The sequence below is a fragment of the Phlebotomus papatasi genome, chromosome 2, assembly GCF_024763615.1.
Source record: "Phlebotomus papatasi isolate M1 chromosome 2, Ppap_2.1, whole genome shotgun sequence".
Lineage (NCBI taxonomy): Eukaryota > Metazoa > Arthropoda > Insecta > Diptera > Psychodidae > Phlebotomus > Phlebotomus papatasi.
The window spans coordinates 2,129,648-2,153,119 of NC_077223.1; the positions used below are offsets into that span (position 1 = coordinate 2,129,648).

Sequence of the window (23,472 nt, forward strand, 5' to 3'; positions counted from 1 at the left end):
TTTTCCAAAAAGAAGAAATATTTAGATAGAATTCATTATTCATCAAATATTGGAATAAAAATCCATAATTTTAAACAATTTATTTTTAGTGTCCAATTTTACCCTCAAAGTGTCCAAATTTAGAAACTGTCCAAAATTATGAGCTCTTACCCTAATTCAAATCAAAATAGAATTTTCACGCATTTCGAGTTGCAAGCACCCCGAGGTCCCCTGTTAAGAATCTCAGCTACCATAAGCTTATCTGGGATTTTCAATGGGTTTATTACACTTTGAATTGAAAAGCTTTTCAGTCTTGAAAGGAAGTTGATGATTTTTTTTTAAATTGCTGGTCGAATTTGACTTTTTGCTCACTAATTGCCCAAATTACTGTTCAAGGTAGGGTAATGACCAGCGCACAATAACTTTTGTTTGCAAACATGTTTTCAAAATTTCCCATGAGAATGAGCGAGATGACTAGATCTGGATCTCACTCACTCTCACTGAAATGCCAAAAACATGTTTACTAAACAAAAGTTATTTTGCGTTGGGCATAAATGAACAACGCACAATAACTCTTGTTTGTAAACATTTTCGTGGCTTCCTGTGAGAGAGAGAGTGAGATCTAGATCTAGTCATCTCGCTCACTCTCATAGGAAGTTTCGAAAACATGTTTACAAAACACAAGTCATTGTGCGTTGGGCATAAGTAATAAGTTTTTAGTAGGTTCAGTTTCAAAATAAAGTAAAACTCTGACAGAGATTTTTGCTATCCCTTTCTTCTCTATTTTGGCGTATGTTTGATGCAAATCATATTCCTGCAAGATGAAAAGCTCATTTGGAAAACATTTCAAATTTCAGCATAAATGGTTAAGAAATACATCTTCTTAGCCAGAAGTTTATAAAGTAATAACACGAAAGATATCAAAAGCAACCAAGTGAATAAGATATTTGCCAACATTTCATATTAGCTTTGTGTATTTAATTAAAATAGAAAATGTCATTTGCAGTCTCCCTATCCATTTAGTATTCCCTTTATGTATAGTTATGATATTTTATGGGGTAAAAGCCTCTCTATATTCAAGGTAAAAGGATTTTCTTCACTGTGAGGAAATTACTTTTTTTTTGCTGCATCTTCTGTCGCAGTCTCAAGCAATTTTTACATGTAAGAAAATTTTTCCAACACTCTCTCTCTCTGAAGATATTTTCAACTTTTCAAGGGGATAGACTTCAATTTTAAACCGCATGGAAGACCATAATAATGGCGTGTTGGAATTTTGTAATAAAGTTACCGAGTCATGCGAAGACAAGTCAGGAAAGGGTTTCATTCCCTATGCCCTAAAAGGGTAGGATGGGGTGAGTCCTTACAAGTTTTCTGTTGACATTCAATAGAGTAACATAGATTGTAGCAACACGTCTTCTATTGTGATTGATTTAATAATAAATAAATTGGCAACAAGTCGCTTATTTCAGAAGAAAAAAAACTGCCTCAAAGTACTGGGAAAATCTTATCTGGGGGAAAAGTTTTTTTTTATTGGAAAATAATTCATTTTTCCTAATGATAAGGATCAAATTTTCTCCTTGCGACTCAAGTACTTTTCCTGTCAATTCTCTCTCAATATTCCCAGCCATTAGGAAATGTCTTGTGATTTATTATTATGCCCATTGGGGAGATTTATTTGAAAGAAGATGATAAATCAACTGAACGCATTTCAACCCCATTATTTTATGCTTTTTCCTTTTTGTCCATGTTAAAAGATACACGGGAAAAAAAGCTAGATGGATTGGAGTTGAAAAAGCATTCTATTCGGATTTCAAAGCTTCTCCTTCCAAGGAAATTTTCCCGGAAAGACATAGGATAATGGTACAAAATTGTAAAGATAGCAAAAAGTGAGCAATAAGATGATCCTTTAGTCAATTTCCAAGAGATTCACACAAAACAGATAGGGTCGAATTGCATTATGTTATTTGTATCTTGGAAATAAGTCCCCAACTCCCGTAAAGTCTTTTCCCCCTTGCCTATCTTAAAGTCATCAAGAAAAGAGCATATAAGGAATTCATTGGGAAAATTCGAGATGACTTTAAATCCATTTCCCAATGAAAATGATCACATTCATTTATCCCCTTAAGCAATAAAATTCCATGTGACATTCCTTACCTTTCGGCAGCAATCCATTCTCAATCATGCGTGCTTCCAGCAAGAGACGCGGGACTAGGAGGGCTAGGGCAGCTATAACGTGCAGAAATGCCGAAGTTGGTCCACCATGTGTCCATAGTGCTCTGCAATTGGGGGAAAATACGATTTTGGGGGTAAGATATGAACGAGAGAGACACCAAAAGTTAAATTGAATGTCAAACCGCAATCTTATTACCTCAGTGTACCACCCTTTGACTCCTCCTCAAGACCATCTGGTGGCTCCACCGAACACTTTCCTGCTCCACTTGCCAATTTAATGCCATCATTGGCCAGATTTCCGATCTGAAATTACCGTGAAACGGTCACCAATATTTACAAGGGTGCTATCATGCAGAGGGTGAAACATCATTAGTCTAATGAGACTTTAGTATAGCAATTACACCTAGTTATTGCACTGAGGTCAAAAAGTTAAACCTTTCAATTCTACAATTTACAGTAGAAGAGGTCGGAAAGCTAATTAAATTTGATACAACGTGGTCCACTGATTTATGCACTAAATTGAAAATTCTAGAACTGAAATTTCCAATTGTTGCAATTTATACAGCGTTATGGTGCTCTTACTATGAAAAATGAATATGTTTTTTACCAATTCACTGTTCTCAAGTGTGTCTGGATTATTGACTTTTTGGACTTTTCTTTGGGTTGATTGATTCCCCAGTGAGGACTGTGGAAAATATTTGTGACAGGAACCAACGGAAAGAAAAAAGTCGATAATGCAGAAACAATTCAGAACAGGAAAGTACTTAAAAAAAAAAACGTAAAAAAAAGAATTTGCAATAGCACCATGAATTCCAATGAAAAATGCACAATGATTTAGAACTTTACTGTTCTCAAGTGCTTCTGCATTATCGACACTTTTCTTTGTGGTATTTCCGAACTCTAATATGCTCCCTAGTCCTCTTTGTGTTCTAAAACCACCAAACAGTCGTGACAGGAACCAGCATAAAAGAAATCGGTCATGCAGAATCACTTTAAGTCTTGAGAATAGTCATGTACTAAAATTAATACTTATGAGATAAATTTTCCCTTATTGCAATTTATACTGAATTTACGGTGCTATCCCAATAAAAATTGAACACGTTTTTAGCGCTTTATTATTTTTGAGTGCTTCCGTATTATGAACTTTTCTTTGAATTTCCATGGGGCTCTCGACATTTCATTTTTCCATACGTTTTTGCATAGAGGCACTGAAGACTATTGGCAAGTTTTTTCCTAAAGAGAATTGACTAATTAATCTGATATATTTTGAAATCGTGCATTAAAAGCTATCTAAAAATACATATTTCATAATGTTCGCCGAAATAATACAGGAACTAGGAGCGAATTTGTTTAAGTCGCGGTGCAATGTCTACAAAATTTTTACAAGAAAAAGTCAAAAATAGCTTCACTTTTTATTAGGTTTGATGGACCCCTGGTATATCTTTGCTATCACGACTGTTTGGTGGTTTTAGAATACAATGTGAACTGGGGAAAATAGTTGTGACAGGAACCAACAGAAAGACAAGCCATTAATGGTGCTATTCCAATGAAAAAGTGACCATGTTTTTTTTAGCACATTACTGTTCTCAAGTACTAAAAAAGACCATGTCTGTTCCCATACGACATTTCAAGGAAAATAATGAGTAGAGAATATTAATGCTGCTCGCTGACTGTTCACCAATGAGCATTCACGGGAAAACTCATGGAAAACCTGGGAAAACCCGCGGTTTAGGCTAAAATTGCCAACTCCCATCCATCCAACTGCATCACGTCACCAAGCTGACATGACAGGTTACTCCACCTGACTGAATGTCAGATGGTATTGTAATCGGGTAAAAGCTTGCTCGGAGGGAATATTCGAATTCGGATTTTGGTTGAACTTTTCTTTTGTGTCGGTACCTGTCATGACTATTTGGTAATTTTGAAACAGGACGAGGACTGGAGAAAATATGAAGTTTCTGTGTAGAGAGAAGAACCATACATATTGTCAATCATGATATAGAAAATGAAAAAAAATACTATGAAAGTGAAAACATTGAATTAATCTCGTCGATTTTCCAACCGAAATCCGAATTCGAATATTCCCGCCGAGCAAGCTTTCACACGTTCACAATGCCATTTGACATTAATTGAAATAAGTGGGAACAGTTATGGTCTTTTTAGTACTTGAGAACAGTAATGTGCAAAAACATGCTCATTTTTTTCATTGGAATAGCACCATAATTCAGAAGCTTTTGAGAACTGTAAAGTGTAAAATATGTTTATTTTTCATTCAAAAATGAATAGGGAAAATTTTCCTCCTGAACATTTTTTTTTAACACATGATTGCTCTCATGTGTTTCTACACGATAGACTGTTCTTCTTGTTGGTTCTTGTCACGACTATTTTTCCAGTCTTCATCGTGTTCGAAAACCACAAAACAGTCGTGATGGGCACCAACAAAAGAAAAAATGTCAGAAAATTAAATAAAAAGGTGTAAAAATGCAAAGTTAAAGATTAATGGGCTATTTCCATTGAGAAAATTTTCAAATTTTTGTAATTCCCAATTCACTTGAAAGCTCGCAAAAAAGCCCAATTTTGAATACGAACAACTCGTTGACATTTGTTTGTTTTGATTTAGCTTTGAGGTAAAAATACGTAAAAATAACCGAAACCTTCATGAAATCACTATTAAAGGATATCTTTAATCGTTTGGTACGAAAATTGAAGCAGACAAAGAGATAATGAGGGGTAATTGAATCGATTACCACTTTAAAACAGCAAACGTTACTGTTTTCCGACGCACTTCTAATACTTTGCCCGTCTTTCCCGTAAATCAGTATTCTGGACATACCTAATCCCCAATAAAGGGACATTTCTCAATGCACGCACTATTTTCACCATCAAAGAACCAAAATTTACTCGAATTTCTTAAAAAAAAACACCTTCATTGTGAAATGAAAAAAGTTTTTTTTATGGAAATTCGCTCAGCTGACACCTCATTGGTATGCAAGTAACAGAAAAAAACTCAATGGATGGCGATGTTCTCCATAGGAACAGTCAGTGTGGAAAACTGTTCACAATTTTTATTTTTAAGCTTTTATAAGAAAAAGTTCAACCAAATTGAACAATTGAACTTTTTCTCATAAAAGCACCCCTTTTTTCATATGGAGTTGAAAATTTTCTAACAAATTTCTTGAGAAATTTTTCAATGGAAATGGCAAATAATAAGGTAAAGTACCCTGTAGTCGGCCGGTTTCTCAACTCGGCCAGTTGAATTATTTAACCAATTTTTTAACGTTTTATAGTCAATTTCTATGAAATTTTCACTAATTTAGGTTATATATTATATAATATAATACACCTTATAATGTTAAATAGGTAAGACCATATTATAACAAATCTAAGTAAATTGAATAAATAGTCGCACTGGCCGAGTTGAGAAACCGGCTGACTACAGGGTACTTTACCTTAGTGCTTCAAATATTATAAGCTAACCTCAATATTTACGATATTTAGTAACATAGAGAAATTTCAAATTATTCTTTGGGCTAAATTCAGCTTAGCAATTTGAAAGTTTCAGAAGATAGGATTATAAAAATTTTATTCTTTAATTTAAAAGTCTTGGGGAAGGCTATCAGGCTTCGCTCACATTGTGGCCTCGAATGTTTCACATTTTTCTCATATTTTCTTTAAACTGACCTATTTATGATAATGTACTTTAATAACTAGCCTTAAGTAACACATTTCCTGAAAATATAGATAAAATTCCTTAAAGAAATTCGGGAAAGGTATGAAGTGTTCTAAGCCAGAGTATGTGCAAAGCCTCATAGCCTTTCCCTTTATCTGGGAATTGGAAACATTTAAATATCGATTTAAAGATTTAAAGCTAAAGAAAAATTTTCTCAGAAATAAGGAGCGAATCCTTTTACTGGTTCAATAGAGTTTTCCTTCGGATATTGAAATCTTCCTACAAACAAGAAGAAAATTGCTGAAAACTCAAATAGAGGCAAATTCTCTTGTTTTCCCTTTATCTAGGCCATTGTAATTCCTTCCTCTTGAATATTGAAAGAAAACAACATTTTCCTGCGTCTCTATTCCAAGCAGTATTAACCAAACACATATTGTTATATTTTTCAAGAAGGGCAATATTTTTGTAGGAAATCGAATATTTCATTATTCCGCATTTTCAAAGATATTTGCTTTAGAAAATTCACTTTTATAAAAGAAAATGAATGTTTTAAATTTACGTTTTTATGTTTTAAAGCAGTTAGAGGGGATAATACTATAATTTTTGTATTTATCGAAAGATTTTGTTATATATGTTAGGTTATGTTGTACATAACCTTTCATAACCTCAATCCATATAACCTTTTATTGAGCACTATTATTAAATTTTCCAAACATCGCAGTTATTTTAACATATTTTAAAGGAATTTATTTTTTTCAATGGTGTTTTTTAAAGTTATTTAGGGAATATTAAAAAATATCGCATCTCACCTTAAAAATTGTCGTGATGAAGAAGATGGGCAGAAGGAGGAAGACAAAACCGCACAAAATAATTTGTATATTCAATTCAACGGATGGTGCATCCAATTTCCATTGTAACAGCGAACAAACTGGCAAAGAAAGATTGTAATTAGGAAAAACATTTTCATTTGTATGAAAATTTTCTCCATCATGCTTCTCGGTCCAATGGACATGATGGGTAATTTAAGGGGAGAGAGGGGGGCTTAAGTCGGGAGGCTTCAACAGTCTTCTTTTGCACGTACCGAGAAATCGATGGGCACCCTGAACAGCAAGATATCCCGTCATCAGCGTCATGAGAATTCCATACCAAATGGACCATAGCGAGTTGAAATGGAAGCGTCTCCCATTTGCTGCTTTCCTCTCCATTGGTGCGTTGGTTGGATGCTTGGGATTGGCAGTGCTGCAAGAGATAAGTTGTTGCTTCCCAGGATCACAAAATTATTCACAAAACACTTTCCACCACTTTCTCCCAAACGCTTGAGTAATTTTCAATCTAGCACAAGATTCCTCTAAAAAGTTTGCGATAAACTTGTTTTAGTTCAGGGGTACTGTGATTCTTTCATAAGCTGCTGTTCTTTTTTCAATCGGATCTCTATAAGTTTTATAGGTTTAACCAGTTGCAGTCTAACAACCATTATATGAAAAAAAAACTTGATACAATGTTAAGTTTCAAAGGTTTAAAGGCAATTATAAGCAATATTATTAAAATAAGAAGAAAATTAATATTATTAATTTTCAGTTTAGAAAAAAAACACAAAAACTGTCATAAAATCAAACAAAATGTAAAAATATGTAAAAAAAAAACAAATCAAGGATATTGCGGTAATATTCGATACCGAACATTTCCAAAATATTTTCAAAAACCAAGTTCTGAATTATTAGATAATAAAGTTTGAATAATGTTTAAGTAAGTCTTGTTGTATTAAATGATATCAAGTATTTTAAATTTGAATTTGTTTTTATAAATCGTTTTTAATATTTTTTTATTGTTTTGTTATTATTTTTTTATTACTTATTTAAATTTAAATTTAAAAATATATAAATATAAAATTTATTTAGTTTAAATTCAAATAAACATTATTTTTAAGAGCAATATATATTTATTTTAGTCTTTTTTAAGGAACCTCCAAAAAATTAAGCCTACACTGAGAGAAATCCGAAAAAGTTAAAATAACACTCCGGAAATATTAATTTTACCCTGCAGTATAGATCCAAAATCGGTGTAAATATTACCCTTTTTAGGGTTATTAGGTGTTAAAGGTATCCTTTTTCATGTTAATTTTACCACTAAAACATTTTTTATTTTCTTGGTTTCTAGGACTTGGCATAGTTCACAAATGCTGTGCCATTAAGCTGCAATGGTTCAACCAGCAATGGACTATATTCCTCAATGAATCAGAAGTATTTCGGGCCTTCTGGATCCTGTTTCAACGCTGAAGTATCAGACTTTTGTAAAAAAAAATTGTGTAAAATTAACATTAAAAAATGTTGATATATTTTTACACCTAAAAGTGTTAAATTTATGAGAAAAAAATGTTAATAGCACCCTCTTTCTTTCTCAGTGTAATAAGTTTTCGACCTAAGAAACAAAAATTGAATAAAACTCTTTTTTCCGGAAAATTGTACATGAAAAACAGGCACAAAATGCACTGAAAAGATATTTGCATTTGAAAAATTTTAGGAGAAGGAGACATTTTGCTTTATATGCTTAAATTTTTAAGTTAAATTTTAATATTTTTCTTTGTTTTCTTTGAGTCAATTTATAAAGGAAGAGTATTGCTTAATTTTTTGAGTAGTTCTTTTGAAACTGTTTAAGTTTCAATTCTTGATAAAGTAAAAAAAAAAAATTGAATTAAAAACAAAAAAAATGACTGAAAACCATTCAGTAACTAAAACTGACAACTGTTTTCGCCGCATGAAAACACTATTTTTCCCAAAAAGTGGCGCTGACTACTGTTCTCAATTTTCAATTATTCAAATTTTCATTTAGAATTGGTTTTATTGAAAACGTGTTGTACGACTTTTTTTTTCATTTTTGGATATGCTTTAGAGGTTTAGATGAACATTTGGCCTATACGAAAACATTATTAAACCAATCGTAATGACGGTTTTCAAGGTTAAAGGTTAAAAACGCTCTAGAGAACGCATTTTTCAACCGGATGATATCATGTTTGGTCTTTTTGGGAAGGTTTTGGAATTTATGTCGGACTTTTAATTGGTTATAAACGGGTTATGAACCGATAAGCTCCATTTAAATGTTTTAGTAATTTTTAATGTGTTTTCTGACCGATCCAAATCAAGCTTTAATAATAATAATAATAATTTAATAATAATAATAATTTATTTCTCTTTTATCATCTGCGGCTGCCGCCGACTTCACAACCGACTTCATCGGGCAAGACGGCAGAAAATCCCGAATCATTAGTCGTATAGGCCGTTACATAATTTGTACAATTTAATGAATTTAAGAAAAAAAAACAATAATCATATATCATACAGTACAAATATGAATCAGTGAAATGCTTTGCAGATGAGAAAAGGTAAGTCGCAGCAAGGACTCCTAAGAGGAGTACGTATTAGCTGCGGCTGTTTTGTAAGGATAGAATTAGGAAAGGCGGTAGGAAAATTTGTAAGGGAAACATATAAGGAAAGAATAATAACCTTTTACCTTTGTTTTATGAAGATTTCAAAGCTATTTTTTTTTGCTTGAATAAAGTATTAGGAAAAAAACATTTTTATTTCACTTTCAGATCATTGATCGTGCAGTTATGAGCGCGATCTCAGATGGTAAAAAATGAACAGCAGAATCACAATAGCTGTGATTATGAAAGAATCACAGCCGAGACGGTTTTTCTGGAGGAAGGAGGGAATTGTATTAAATTAGATTAAATGTAAACATACCTGGCACTAGACGACGTTATAACACTGTTACTTATGCTAGAATTCAGACTTGGACATTGCTTTGATGATGCTGTTATGTTGAGCAGTGAACGATTCTTCTTGCTACTAATCTCATTGTTATTCTCATATCCAACCAGTGATCCCGTGATAGACATCGCTTCGGGATTGAATATTCCGGATGATTGAGTAAAATGGATAGTGTCAGATGCAGATCCCTTCCTTTATCCTTCTCTCTTGATACTTTCTCTCAAATCCCCAACACCATATCAGTCTTCCCTATCTCAGTCCTGAAGCGTTGATATTCGCATTCCCGAGTATTAAGTATACGGAATGATGAGTGTTATTTGTTCTCCCAACTTCTGCATTATGGGCAGCAATTTCTCAGCCAATTTCAACCTCAGTGGAAACCTCAGTCAGGTGTTTGGTGTAACCCTGCACATGGAATGGGAAAAAAGTTTTAGGAAGTTCAGCAATAAAATTCCAACCACATTGACCACATTTATTATTTGCATACAAGAATCATCTGGAGACCGAATGTGAGGAGTTGTCCTAGGAAGTCTCCCTAGTGGAACCTTCTAACTTTTATAAGAACTTTATGGGTTTTGTGGGACAAAACAGATTGCATTGCTTCCTTAGAAAGAACCAAGTTTGGAGAAAGTTTTTGTATATTACACATTCTAGAGAATCCCTAAATTCCTCGAATTATGTCACTTAATTAGATGGATTAAATACTTGCGGTAATAAAATTTAGTTAAGACTAGTCACTTTTCAATCATAATTTAACGAATCCTCATATGTCAGTTGAAATTTGAAATTGAATTTCACTTTATCAAGAAAAGATAAACCCCAAGATCTAGGCTTTCCTTGAGATTGTCGCAATTCAACTGAGTTATAATCTAATCTGTGAAAAGTGCTTATGAAATTTTGAACAGCGAAGACAAAGCTCCCATTCCGCAGGTTCAACCCTCAAGGAACAAGGAAGAACAAGTACCAGTAACATAATTTCACCCAAAAGAAGTTTAACATTGAAACTCAATTAAAACTTCCACTGAATAGAGTGATATTATCAACTTTTTGGTAATTACTTGCTTTGGCTGTATCAAAGAAATCACGTAGCATCGCAAATGTGCGTCTTAATTGCGACCACGAAGAAATTACCAGGTGAAAACAATTGGGTGAACATATGCTATATGGAAAATGAAATGAATGATTTTATGTGTTGGGATTTGGTAGGCAAATTGATGGGAATTTTCGTGGTGAAATACGCCTCTTGAGTGACAGCATCCACCAACACGGAATGAGAGGTTCCCATGGAGGATAATCTCCGGATTTACCTCTTCTTATCCGTTTTTCGTACACTGCGAAAAATTCAAGTCAGGGTTTGTTTTTACCACCTAATTCTCAGATTGTGCACTAATTAAACCCTGTTGAATGTAAATTTTATTTTAAAATGTGTTTTAAAATAAATAAAATAAAATAAATAAATAATTTTGATATCTGACAGCGCAAGTGTTCAAGAGCTTTAAATATCTCCTTAATAAGTACTTAATAAGTCTTTAATTAAGGCATTTTTTGGGAGAAAATAGTGACATCTGTCAGGAAAAAAGAGGAAATGGAATTGAGAATGTGATGGACGCGATTGACATTATGTTAATCTTTGGAAAGAGAAGGATCAACTTGACGTGCAACCAAAACATTAACCTCAAACTTTTCTATTTTAATTTGGTAAGTTTGTTGTCCTGTATGCGAATTCTGTAATTTTCGTGGCATTGTCACGAGTGAGTTCGAAACCCGACAATGCCAATCGAGCTTTTTTGTCATATCATATAAGTTCGAAAATGGAATTCATTGATTTTTTATTGAAATCCCTTGATGATTTTATGAAAATACAGTACGTCTTGGTTGATTTGTTTAACAAAATTCATTGTCATTTGAATTGTCAAATTTTTTTCGTCATAATATTAACACTTTTCGGGTGAAAAAATATATCAACATTTTTTAATGTGAATTTTACACCTTTTGAGAGTAAAATCAACACGAAAAAGGGTAACTTTAACCCATAATATACCTAAAAAGGGTAATATTTACACCGATTTCGGATCAATACTGCACGGTAAAATTAACATTTTCGGAGTGTTATTTTGACTTTTTCGGATTTTTCTCATTGCGGAACACTCCTTAAAAAGGAATTTAAGGGGTTCATTCTACCACATTCGACAGAACTTATAGAGGTAGCGAAAAATGTCTGAGTCGCGATTAACAGAGCTGAGAAAACGTATCTAAATATTATGCCAAAAGCATTTAATTTTCGTTTATATAAAGTATTAGGAATTAAACAAAAAATAACTGTTAGATTGATTACTTAATAAGTGCTTAGTCGTAAGCCCTTAATTAAGTACTTAATGAAAATACTTTTCATGTCCTTATTACACAGAACTTAATTAAGGACTTCAACAAAAGCCTTAATTAAATACTTTGCGTTAGGGTAGAGCTATACGTAATCTTATTATTTCTCTATTTGCCACAAAGCACTGACATTTCTCTTCTTTTAGCTTTAAGCTATAATTCTTGTGAGCAACGTATATACAATTTCAATAATAAAAGTGTGCGATACCGTAGATGTGAGTGATTTCAAATCCCTCCTGTTCGTAAGCTTCTTTAAATTCTAATATTTAAGAACGGTTCTTACCGATCAGACATGGGAGATCGGATCGGTAAAGACCATCCTTAAGTTCAGCATCAAAGTTACTCGCACTTACGGTATTTCACTCTTGAGTTTGGTTTGGATACATTTTTGAGTAGATTTGGGAGATCTGCCCCAGTTTGTCCGCTCTGAAAGCTCCACCTGGGTTCATCCGAGGGTGAGGGGTTTTAAGGAGAACCTCTTTATTCCCTGGTTTCTAAAATGGCCCATCCAGCTTCCAGGAACTGAAGTCCTGTTTATGAACTGGCCTATCTGATCCTCGAAAAATGAAGTAAAATGTAAAATTGCAGTAAATGAAAGTCTACAAAAAGAATTCTGATGTTTTTCCTGTATCTATAAACTCATCTCAATTTCCCTTCTGGCCCTGAAGTATCCAATTATCCGGTCTCCATAGCCCAGGAACATTAAGCTTGATGTTCCCCATTCCTCAGTCAAACCAGGATTGACTCCTTCTTACCACGAACACGCTATTGCGGTATCTTTCTAGACAGGGAAAGTGACTCAAAGCTTTCCAATTATGACCATTGAGATCTTAATAAAAAAAAACCTCTCGAGCAGTAAAATCGACTTCTACAATATACAGTTTTTGTCTTTGAATTGAAACACGAAAAGCTCAATGCTGTAACACTAGCTTAGTTTCTACACCCGACTTTAACCCTTTCAGGTGTTGAATCTATCCAATGACTGTCAATTTAACACACCAACATAGTTGCGTTTTTCCCAGCTAATCTATCGTAAATTTGACGAATTTTTAATCGTATTTCTTCAGTATATATCAAATTAATTTTACATATATTTTAACCCTGTTTCCCAGGCTCTCTTCCTCTCAGTGTACCCTTCATCAAAAACGTTGATTGAGCCTCAATTTCATTTGGCAAAATGTGCCATGGATTAATGTTGTTCCTTCTGAGGGTCTAATCAATAGCATACTGATAATTGCCACGTTCTGTTTGGGCTCACAATAGAACCACCTCATTACCTGACGTGGTAGATCATCAATTTTCATGAGATGATTGGAGGATAATACGATGAATGCTTACAAAGTTATATGCAGACGTAGCTTTAGTGCTGAAATGAAAGTCAACAAACCTCAGGCTGGTGTCATGAGGAAGGTGAATATAAATTGGGTTCGCGTGACTATAAATGATTTTATATGCGTATTAAGTAGGACTGGCATATAAATGGAATGTGATTTATTTGTCGGTGAAGTAGGACTTTGAGCAGAAGGGATGTTAAATTGGATTATGTTCTGGTAACCCATAGAAAGAAACCCGTTGCAAATGGTCAAAAAATTGCCAATATTTGTTCCAACTAATTGCTTGTTCACCATTAAAATAACCCTTCCGTTTCCCATTTCTGTTGACTAAAGTTCATTTTGGTGCGAAATGATTAAAGTATTCAGTGTACAGATGGGGATTTTAATAAGGAAGCAGGATGGTGAATTCTCTACCAGACACAATTCTTTTAATTAAACTAATTGCACTAGCTCTCTTTCACATGAAATTCAATACTAAGAGAACCAGTCTCGTCTCTCAATTTAATTCTCCTAAATGGAAAAACGAACCAGACGTGTGGAGAACAAGAGGATAAGAAGTCTCTGATGAGGACTACTCCTTCTGAATACCTACAATAATATTTAATGAAACACGAACTGTAAAGAATCTACAAATTATAAAATTTAACCACTCAATCGAGATAATTCGGTAATGAAAATCGTGACAATCGGCCAAAGCGTTCTTCCACGTGAGGGCGCTGTTTTCTTCCGCGAATGGCGCTGTTAACTGTTCTCAATTTGTAATTCTCAAGCTTTCAGCTGAAAATTTTATTCGGAACTCGTCAATTTCAAACTGCAGTATATTTTGGGTTATCAGTTAGAAACTACAAAATTCAAAACTTGAGAATTAAAATTCGAAATAACAAAAACAATAAAACACTAGAGTTTTAATGATAACTTTTCAAAAATTACTCTTTAACCGAGATTCCCCAGACAAGCCATGCAATCTATTGTGAGAAGATCTTGACCTCGGGGCAGACCTAGGACAAGGAGACTGAAGCTGAATCAAAATCAGGATCTTTCCCAGAAGCGCCTTACGATTGATCGCGAACATCTTGCTGAAATGGCGGAGGCTCTATATGTGTGGGTTATTAATCTTGATGTCATGGGCCCCTGATCCCAATAAGGATAAGCGGTTGAAAATGATGATGATAATGATCTTGTAACTAATTGATCTCTCAATCTCTTTGAGACAGTAGGGTAAAGTGGTACAAGTTGGACGATAATGGTACAATATGGACAGGTTTTTTTTCTTGATAAATTTAGTACTTCATTTTTATTTGTATATCGTCAGTTAAATCAGCATTTGTCGTAACTTCCCTTTGACAACTTTTCAGGAGACGAAATTTTCAGTTTAGTATTATTTTTCTTAAAAATGAGCCCCGAATGCGACACTTTTGAGTCAAAATAATAAAAGTGGCACTAATAAACTGTAAGTTAACTTGAGAAAATCTTTATAAAATGATTTAAAAGCTGAGTTATTGCGATACATGTTAGAAGAAACACAGTAATATTTTATCGTAACTTGCATCGTTTATAAAGCCATAACTTCTAATGTATGGACATCTTGGAAGTTACAATTTTCAAAAATGCATTATATTAATTTCAATGACTCTAGTGATAATAAGCGCTTTTATTTGACTAAATTAATCAATTAAACTCTTATTCCTGTCCCTGAAAGCGTTTATTTCATAAGTTTTATTGAATAAATTTTGTGCGCCACGTCGCTTGTTTTGTTTTGAATTAATGACAGATGGATAAGGATTTTTTCACACTTTTTTCTCACAAATATTGAATTAAAATGATTTAATGTTGCATTATTCGCACTTTCTTTGGATATTTGGAAGAGTTTATAAACGTTTTATTGAGAAATATTGCAATTTTGCTGCAAATTACAAGCCACGCAAGTAAGTAAAAGAAGTTACGGCAAATGCTGATTAGAGAAAATTTTGTATGGAAAATTGTCGTAACTTCCCCAAAAATGGTAGTTACGACAAATTCTGATAAATTGTTATTAATTAAGGGCACTTACGATAATTTTTGTTTAAAATAATTTGTAATGGGCTTATAAAAGTTTCTTTTTCTCAAGTGCGTTTAATAAACAAAATTACGCCCATTCTAAATATGTATATATCCCAAAATCGTGAAAATGAATTTACGATAAATGCTGATTTAACTGACGATTTCTATCTCATTTTTGCGTACTCTTCTTCTTCTTTCAAGCATCACAACAAATTCAATCTAGTTCAATCGAATTTGGAGTTCGAAATAATGAGATAGACTTATGCAAAGCGTGTGAGAAAGAAAGGGATCCTAATTTCGAAAGTGGTTGAACAGACTTGTTCGCTTGGTACGTTGATTCTAAGAAATTTTTGTCTGTGCACAGAGAGCGACAATCAGAACCTGTGATTCCTAACCAACAAAATTTAACCCAAATAGGGACAGGAAAAATTTTCTGTCTTTACCTAGGCTTGAACTGGGGGCCTTTCGGTGTCTAGGCAAATGCTCTACCAATTGAGCTATAAAGGCACTAGCTCTGATTGTATTTGCCACTGATCTCAACAAATTGTCATGTGGACTTCAATACTTTTTCGACTCACTACGAGCCACATTTCAACTTCTGAAATTAGTATTCCTAATTTACCTAAATTAGAGATTAATTTATTTATCTTAGGTTCTCGTTTTGCAAGGTGGGCCATTAGAATTTTAAGGTAGGTACACCCCAATGTCCTCTAGGCTAAGGACAAGACTCGATCTAGGTTTCAATTTTCTAACCAACGGATTCCCAAACTTAACTCTAGATTGATGTAGAGGATTACGTTTATACCGGTGTATTGTAGTGGTTTAAAACCGTTCTGGCACTAACTTTTCCAGATAGCCTTATGTAGTAGGGTAAGTGTGCCAAATTCCGGCCAGCTTGCAATTTCGGCCAACTTTTTCGTTCCTCATATTTCCATGAACTTTTAGATTTTATAGATTCAGGGAGATAACCTCCTTCCGGGGGCGTCAGTAGTGTTTCTCTTTTCAGGGACACTGACGCTCCCGGAAGGAGGTGATCTCCCTGAATCTTTAAAATTCTACATAACGTCAGTTACCACTCAAATTTTAGATTTTACGTACTCTAGAGATTATACAATGCAAAAGAATAACAAAAAATGTAGCTTCAACAAACGAGGTGACGTGAAAAAGATATTGTAAGAATTCCCAAAGGGCAAAGAACTATGAGAATGAAGGTGGCCGAAATAGGACACCAAAACTATGTCTATATTTTTATTCATTTTAAAATGTATTAAGAATGATTTTAGAGTAAATAAAGACGGTAAACTCTTTACAAGGTTCCAAGCAACACTCTTTCAGAAGAAAGAATAAGATAAAATCAATTTGTATTTAAAATATTACATTTCAAACTTGGGACTTTGGCGCCTGCATGCAACTATGTCGAAATTTGGCACACTTACCCTATATTCATGTTGTATTATCAAACTTATATCCACAAAACCAAGGTAATTTTAAATACCACCATAAAAGAGTTAAAAATATCACTTTATTTAACAATAATTTACAAACAAAGTAAGTGATAGAATATGTCACCATAACTAACGTTCCCTAATGTGTAAAATTTACAAAACTAAAAGTAATTCTGATCCACAATAAGCTGTTTTCAAATTAATCAACATTGATTGTTCGGAAACTTCCCACAATCGCTGCATCAAGATCAGCATCGTAACTGTTACCAAAATTTATTTTAGTTTCTGATACTTCTATGTCTAGTAAATCACTGAGGGTCAAAAGTTCTTCACGGTACGGGATAGCATCGCCAATAGTCATATCTAAAAGTTCAGATGTAGAAAAGTTACCGCCAATTTCTTTAGGAAAGATACTAGATCCTAGATCCTCAAAAACTTCATTCCAATCGTTAACAATCTAAGAAAAGAGAATATTTAAATCAATAAAGAACTCTGTTTTATAATCTGCAATCCCTTACCTTTATGCGACTTTTGAGCTTTTCACTGAGAAAATTCATAAGAAGATGCAGAAAAGATCGTCCAAATAATGGCAAATTGACAACATAGATGTTTTGGTAACGTATTGGAAAACCCATTTGCCAACATTCAGAAAATTCTTTAATTCTTGCGGGTGTCCATAAACTGAGGTATGATAACTTTGCATTGTAGCAATTATAAACTTGAACAACCCCCTTAATCTGTGATTGTTCATCCAAAGCTACGCGTTCATAGAACATATTAATAAGCTTCATTAAATCAATAATGTTACAGTTATTTCCATCGAATCTACTGATATCTATGTACATTACTATACGTCCATTTCGGTCTGGTTCCCGAAGAACAAATCCACCCTTAAGGCCAACAATGGTCTTAAATTCTGTACTATCGATGTCGAAATATTCAAATAAATTTGGATATATTTTCCGGATTGACATATACTTTACGAGTTGTTCACAGGCACGGGGAACAGAGAACTTTTTCGTTCTCAAGAATCTCAGCAAAAACGCATCATCAGTTCTGCATTTTTTGATTTTCGGATGCTTCGCAATCCACTCTCTAAATTGATCAAGGGCCTGAGATTTTAAATTTTCATCCTCTTTCGCAACAGATTCGAATTCGGAACTCATCACTTTCGAACTGCAATAGATCTTAAGTGGCTTAGGAACAAGTTACAAGTAGTATTCTCACTGAAAATTCTACAAGTCTCAACATCAACAAATGCTTCATTAGTTTAAAGATCATTTGTAGAGTTTATAAAATGTACACTATAAAAGCTGACATTAATTAAAATATATAATAAAAAAGTGTTTGTGCAAATTCAACAACTTTGATAGTCTTGAAACGGAAAAAACTTTAATTAGCTGAGATTCTTTATACTGCTCAAACTCTACAGAGAGAGCGGTATATCACTGAGAGAAATCCGAAAAAGTTAAAATAACATTCCGGAAATGTTAATTTTACCCTGCATTATTGATCCGAAATCGGGGTAAATATTGCCCTTTTTATGTGTATTAGGGGTTAAAGTTACCCTTTTTCATGTTAATTTTACCCTTAAAAAGATGTAAAATTAACATTAAAATGGATAGAAAATTTCAAAACGTCAAATGGAACGAGTTTAATATTTAGTTTAATATATTTATATGACCCACAAGTCCTGAGATCTTCCGTGTAATTTGTCTTGAAGACCTCAAGAGTAGCATCTCAAATTTACGCGCAGATTCCCGTAGCAATTTGCCATTTCTGAACTCTTCCAATGCCTTTTCACATCATCTTTTTCATAGAGGCGATAGTTTTTTTTCTCTGGATATTGTAGAACTCAGAAATTGAAAGAAGAAATAAAATGAATAAGAAATTTAGGAAAGCAAAAGATGTTGCCGGAGTAGGCAACACTACCTCACCGGAGAGACGATCACAAAGTATATACTTTTTTACACGAAATACAGGATCCAGCTGGGAAATTTTACTCGATATTTAAATATTGATTCACTATTAACATAAATAGAAACAATCTTTAATGAAAACTAATCAATTTTCATGAAAAACACCGAAGGAAAACCTCTTGCACTTCACAAATCACAAGACTGCTAAAAACACAATCGATCTGCCACATTTTTTGCAAGATTCTTTCCACACTGAGTTTTTACAAGGCAATTTAAATTCAAATTATACCTAAAATTTAATGGTCTTTGTATTAATATATCCTAAAATGAATAAATATTTAAAAGCCAAATGAATTCATTGACTATTCGAAGATTTCATACATAATTTTATTTTATTTATTTGCATGGCCGAAATTACACTCAAAGTGGCCGAAATTAGAAGCTGACCGAAATTTGGCACACTTCCCCTACTAAATTTATCAAGAAAAAAAGACCTGTCCAAATTGTACCATTATCCAACTTGTACTACTTTACCCTATCTTAGCGTTTCAGATGATTTCTGAGAAATAATGTCACGCTGTTTGAATGCAGTTTGTGTGTCTGTCCGTTCATCTGTACGTCTGTCAGTCTGTCCGTTTGTCTTTCTGTCCGTCTGTCGGTCTGTTCATCTGTCCGTCTGTCCGTCTGTTGGTCTGCCCCTCTGTCCGTCTGTCGGTCTGTACGTCCGTCGGTCTGTCCGTCTGTCCATCTATTGTCTGTCCGTTTGCCGGTCTGTCCGTCTGTTCTTCTGTACGTCTATTCGTCTGTCTGTCCATCCTTGCGTGATCCCGTCTGTCTGTCTAGCTGAAAGCAGCTCTAGAGGCCAAACGGTTAGAGAAAGCGACTTGGGTCCTTCGGGGGACCCCCCATAAAGCAACCCAAGGATCGTTAACATACCCCTCATTTTTCCCCACCCTTCCCTTTCCTTTCCAAAACCATGTTTTTTTTGGGATTGCTTGAAAATCTTAAATATTAAAATATTTTTCAAAAATAGAAATCATACTTTATTTATAATTAAAAACCTGATAACATAAAATAATCCGAGAAAATAATAATACCCAAAAGTGTTACACATCAAGAATAGTAATTCTAATCCACAATCATTCGTGTAAATTAGTCTACGGAAATTTTTCGGAAACTCCCTACAATCGCGGTATCAAGATCAGCATCGTAACTGTTACCAAAATTCACTTTAGTTTCCGATATTTCTATGTCAATATCTTTGAGAGCGAGAATTTCTTCGCGATGCTGCAAAGAAGCCTTTAGAGATTGTTCCGCAAGTTCAGATGCAGGAATGCTACCGCCAATTTCTTTAGGAAAGATGCTACGGCCTAGTTCTTGAAAAACTTCATCCCAACCATCGACAACCTAAGAAAAAGGCAATATAGATCAATACAGGGTCATGCTTTGCAAAAGCTTATAAACTTACGCTGAAACGGTTTTTGAGTTTTTCACTGAGAAAGCTCAAAACAAGTTGCAGTAGAGATCTTGCAAAAAATGGCAAATTAACGATGTAGATTTTCTGATGACGTATCGGGAAAGCTTTTTGCATACACTCAGAATATTCTTTAGTTCTTGCAGGTGTCCATATACTAAGAGAAGATAGTTTTAAATTGCTGCAATCAACTACCTGAACAATTCCATTGATCTGTGACCGTTCATCGCAACTTAAGGTCTCATAGTACATGTTCCTAATTTTCAATAAATCTAAAGCACTGCACTGTTCTACATCAATTTTCCCAGCATCGAAGTACAAGACTAAACGTCCCTTATAGTCCGTTTGCTGAAGTACATAGCTACATCTAAAGTTAATAATGGTTTTAAATTCCGTACTTTCGATGTCGAAATATTGAAATAGATGCGGAAGGGTTTTCCGTACAGTTAGATAGTTCTCTAGTAGTTCACAGGCACCAGAAACAGAGAATTTTTTCGTTCTCAAGAATCTCAGTAAAAACTTATCATCAGTTCTGCATTTTTTGATTTTCGGATGCTTCGCAATCCACTCTCTAAATTGATCAAGGGCCTGAGATTTCAAATTCTCATCCTCTTTTGTAACAGACTCGACTTCGGAACTCATCACTTTCGAACTAATGTAGATCTTATACTGTTAATAAACAATTGCACAATGGAAAGCTACTAAAGATACTGAGAGACAATACCCTACTGTTAGTTTTGTTTTGATTAGCGTACATAAAATGCCAAGTTTTAATTGAGCACTTGCGTAAATAGTCAAGGGAAACTGTTCAACGATAACTTAAAAACTTAACGAGTTATGTTATTTTAAAAACAAAAAAAATAAATTACTTGGAGTTGTGGACCTCATAATGTGATATTAGGGAGACTCATTGACCTCGTTCACGGACATTTTTTTGTAATTCTAAATGGAATATATTTACCAGTGAATCAGCACTATAATTAAAATTCATTGCATTCTATATTTGGGTTATATATTGTTTTTGCGGTGTTTAGTTTCAATTGGTAATTATCAAGAAAAACACCAGTAATGTTATATTACATCAGTTTTTTTTTTAGTTATCTTGTCTTTTCTTTTTTGTCTTAAGATTTTTTGATTAAGCCCTATGATCCCGTTTGACGTGTTTTCCTGTAATCACAAAAAAAAGACGATTTTGCCGTATATTAGGCTTTTATTAGTCGTGTATTAGGGATAGAAAGGAAATAAGGGTTATAATAATAATCCTCAGGTTGACTTATTAGGGGGTCATCTGAAGACTCCAAGTAGATATCTCTAACCATTTAGCGCCCATTTTTCAGAACAAGAAGAAAATGAGAAAAATTGGTTTTATTGCTCTTTTTGTGAAGCTTAGAGCCATAGTTACATATGTCATAATGAAAAGAACAACTATCAATCTCTTCTTTAATACAATAAAAGTTTTAAAAAAAAGTCTAATTAATAACGTTAATTGTATCAGAATTTTCAACAATTAAATATCTACAGGAGCTCTTGTAAAAAAGGTGAAAAAAGAAATCTGTAAGACACCATTTCCTTATCTTAACTTCGTGAATGGACCTCAATATTATCACATCACTGAGAAAAAAAGAGACTACGATTAACTTTTTTTCGTCATAACTTTAACACTTTTTAGGTGTAAAAATATATCAACATTTTTTAATGTTAATTTTACACCTTTTGAGGGTAAAATCAACATGAAAAAAGGGCAACTTTAACACATAATACACCTAAAAAGGGTAAAATTAACATTTCCGGAATGTTATTTTAACTTTTTCGGATTTCTCTCAGTGTTTCTGTCTGTTATAATCTCCCAAGTGTGTCTAGGCTGAAATGGAAAATCTGAGATACAGTATTTCGGATCAATACTGCAGAGTAAAACTAAAACTAACATTTCCGAAATGTTATTTTGACTTTTTCGGATATCTCTCACTCAGTGATGGATAGTAATTTTCACTTAAGATACTTACTAAAAATAAAAATATTCTGTAAAATGATTCCTTGATCTCAAACTTTTCCCCAAACGTACGGTTTTTTTTGGGCCAGAGGGTGTAGAATTTGTGGATTAAGTAAATAAAATATTCTACTATCGTGTTAAATTTATCGATTCACTGAGAGAAATCCGAAAAAGTTAAAATAACATTCCGGAAATGTTAATTTTACTCTGCAGTATTGATCCAAAATTCGTGTAAATATTACCCTTTTTATGTGTATTAGGGGTTAAATGTACCCTTTTACATGTAAATTTTACCCTTAATAAGGTGTAAAATTAATATTAAAAAATGTTGATATATTATATTTTTACACCTAAAAAGCGTTAAATTTATGAGGAAAAAATGTTAATCGCACCCTCTTTTTTTTCTCAGTGTATCTAGTAAGAAACATAAAATAATACCGCTTTATATCAAAATTTCACATTTTAATTGATTTTTTTTCGGGCTCCGACAGAGTCACTGAATCCAAAGGAGTCAACAAGCTTCACTGGGAAAAAAATAGAGTGCGATTAACTTTTTTTCCTTATAACTTTAACACTTTTTAGGTGTAAAAATATATCAACATTTTTTAATGTTAATTTTACACGTTTTAAGGGTAAAATTAGCATGAAAAAGGGTAACTTTAACCCCCAATACACCTAAAAAGCATAATATTTACACCGATTTCGGATCAATACTGCAGGGTAAAATTAACATTTCCGGAATGTTATTTTAACTTTTTCGGATTTCTCTCAGTGTTGGAAAGAATTAGTTGACTCTAGCGAGGTCCCACTGTATAAGCCAGGGGCATGACGTTTCCTATGTTTCCAGCGTGCCGAAAAAACTTTTGAGTTTATTAGCTATTTTCTGTCATTTTAGCATGAATTAGCAAATTGAACAAATACAAAATAAAAGGCAATTTAATAGCGAAAAGGCAACCGAAAACCACAAATTGGCAACCTACACAGTTTTGAAGATATCACGTGAAATGTGTACGAAAACAGGAAAAAATTTATACCAAAACTGGTCGCATTTTTCAGAGCTAATGTCACCCCCCTGTTATAAGCAATTTCTGATTTATTATTAACTTAACTCTTCTCAAAAAATTTGCATTGCATTTGCATCACCTTCCAAATGGGGGATGCCTACTGGGTAATTGGCATATTGAATTGGTAATGAAGGCGGTTGGCAACAAAGGGGTAAAATCAATCAAGTCTATATGATTCTCACTTGAATTCCATTTAATGTATCTATCAGGTTTCAGTTGGGACCATAGGTCCTAACCCC

At 33.6% G+C, this 23,472-nt stretch overlaps 1 protein-coding gene across 1 annotated transcript in view; it reads right to left on the reverse strand.

Annotated features, from left to right (window-relative positions):
* LOC129802144 (protein tincar) overlaps window positions 1-23,472 on the reverse strand; it is a 206,575-nt gene that overhangs the window by 76,560 nt on the left and 106,543 nt on the right. The window contains exons 3-7 of the mRNA XM_055847741.1: window positions 9,562-9,993; window positions 6,903-7,060; window positions 6,631-6,749; window positions 2,348-2,454; window positions 2,134-2,255 (exon numbers count right to left, since the gene is read on the reverse strand). Of these exons, the coding sequence (XP_055703716.1) occupies window positions 2,134-2,255; window positions 2,348-2,454; window positions 6,631-6,749; window positions 6,903-7,060; window positions 9,562-9,716 (661 nt within the window). The 5' untranslated portion in view covers window positions 9,717-9,993. The remainder of the gene's footprint in view (window positions 1-2,133; window positions 2,256-2,347; window positions 2,455-6,630; window positions 6,750-6,902; window positions 7,061-9,561; window positions 9,994-23,472) is intronic.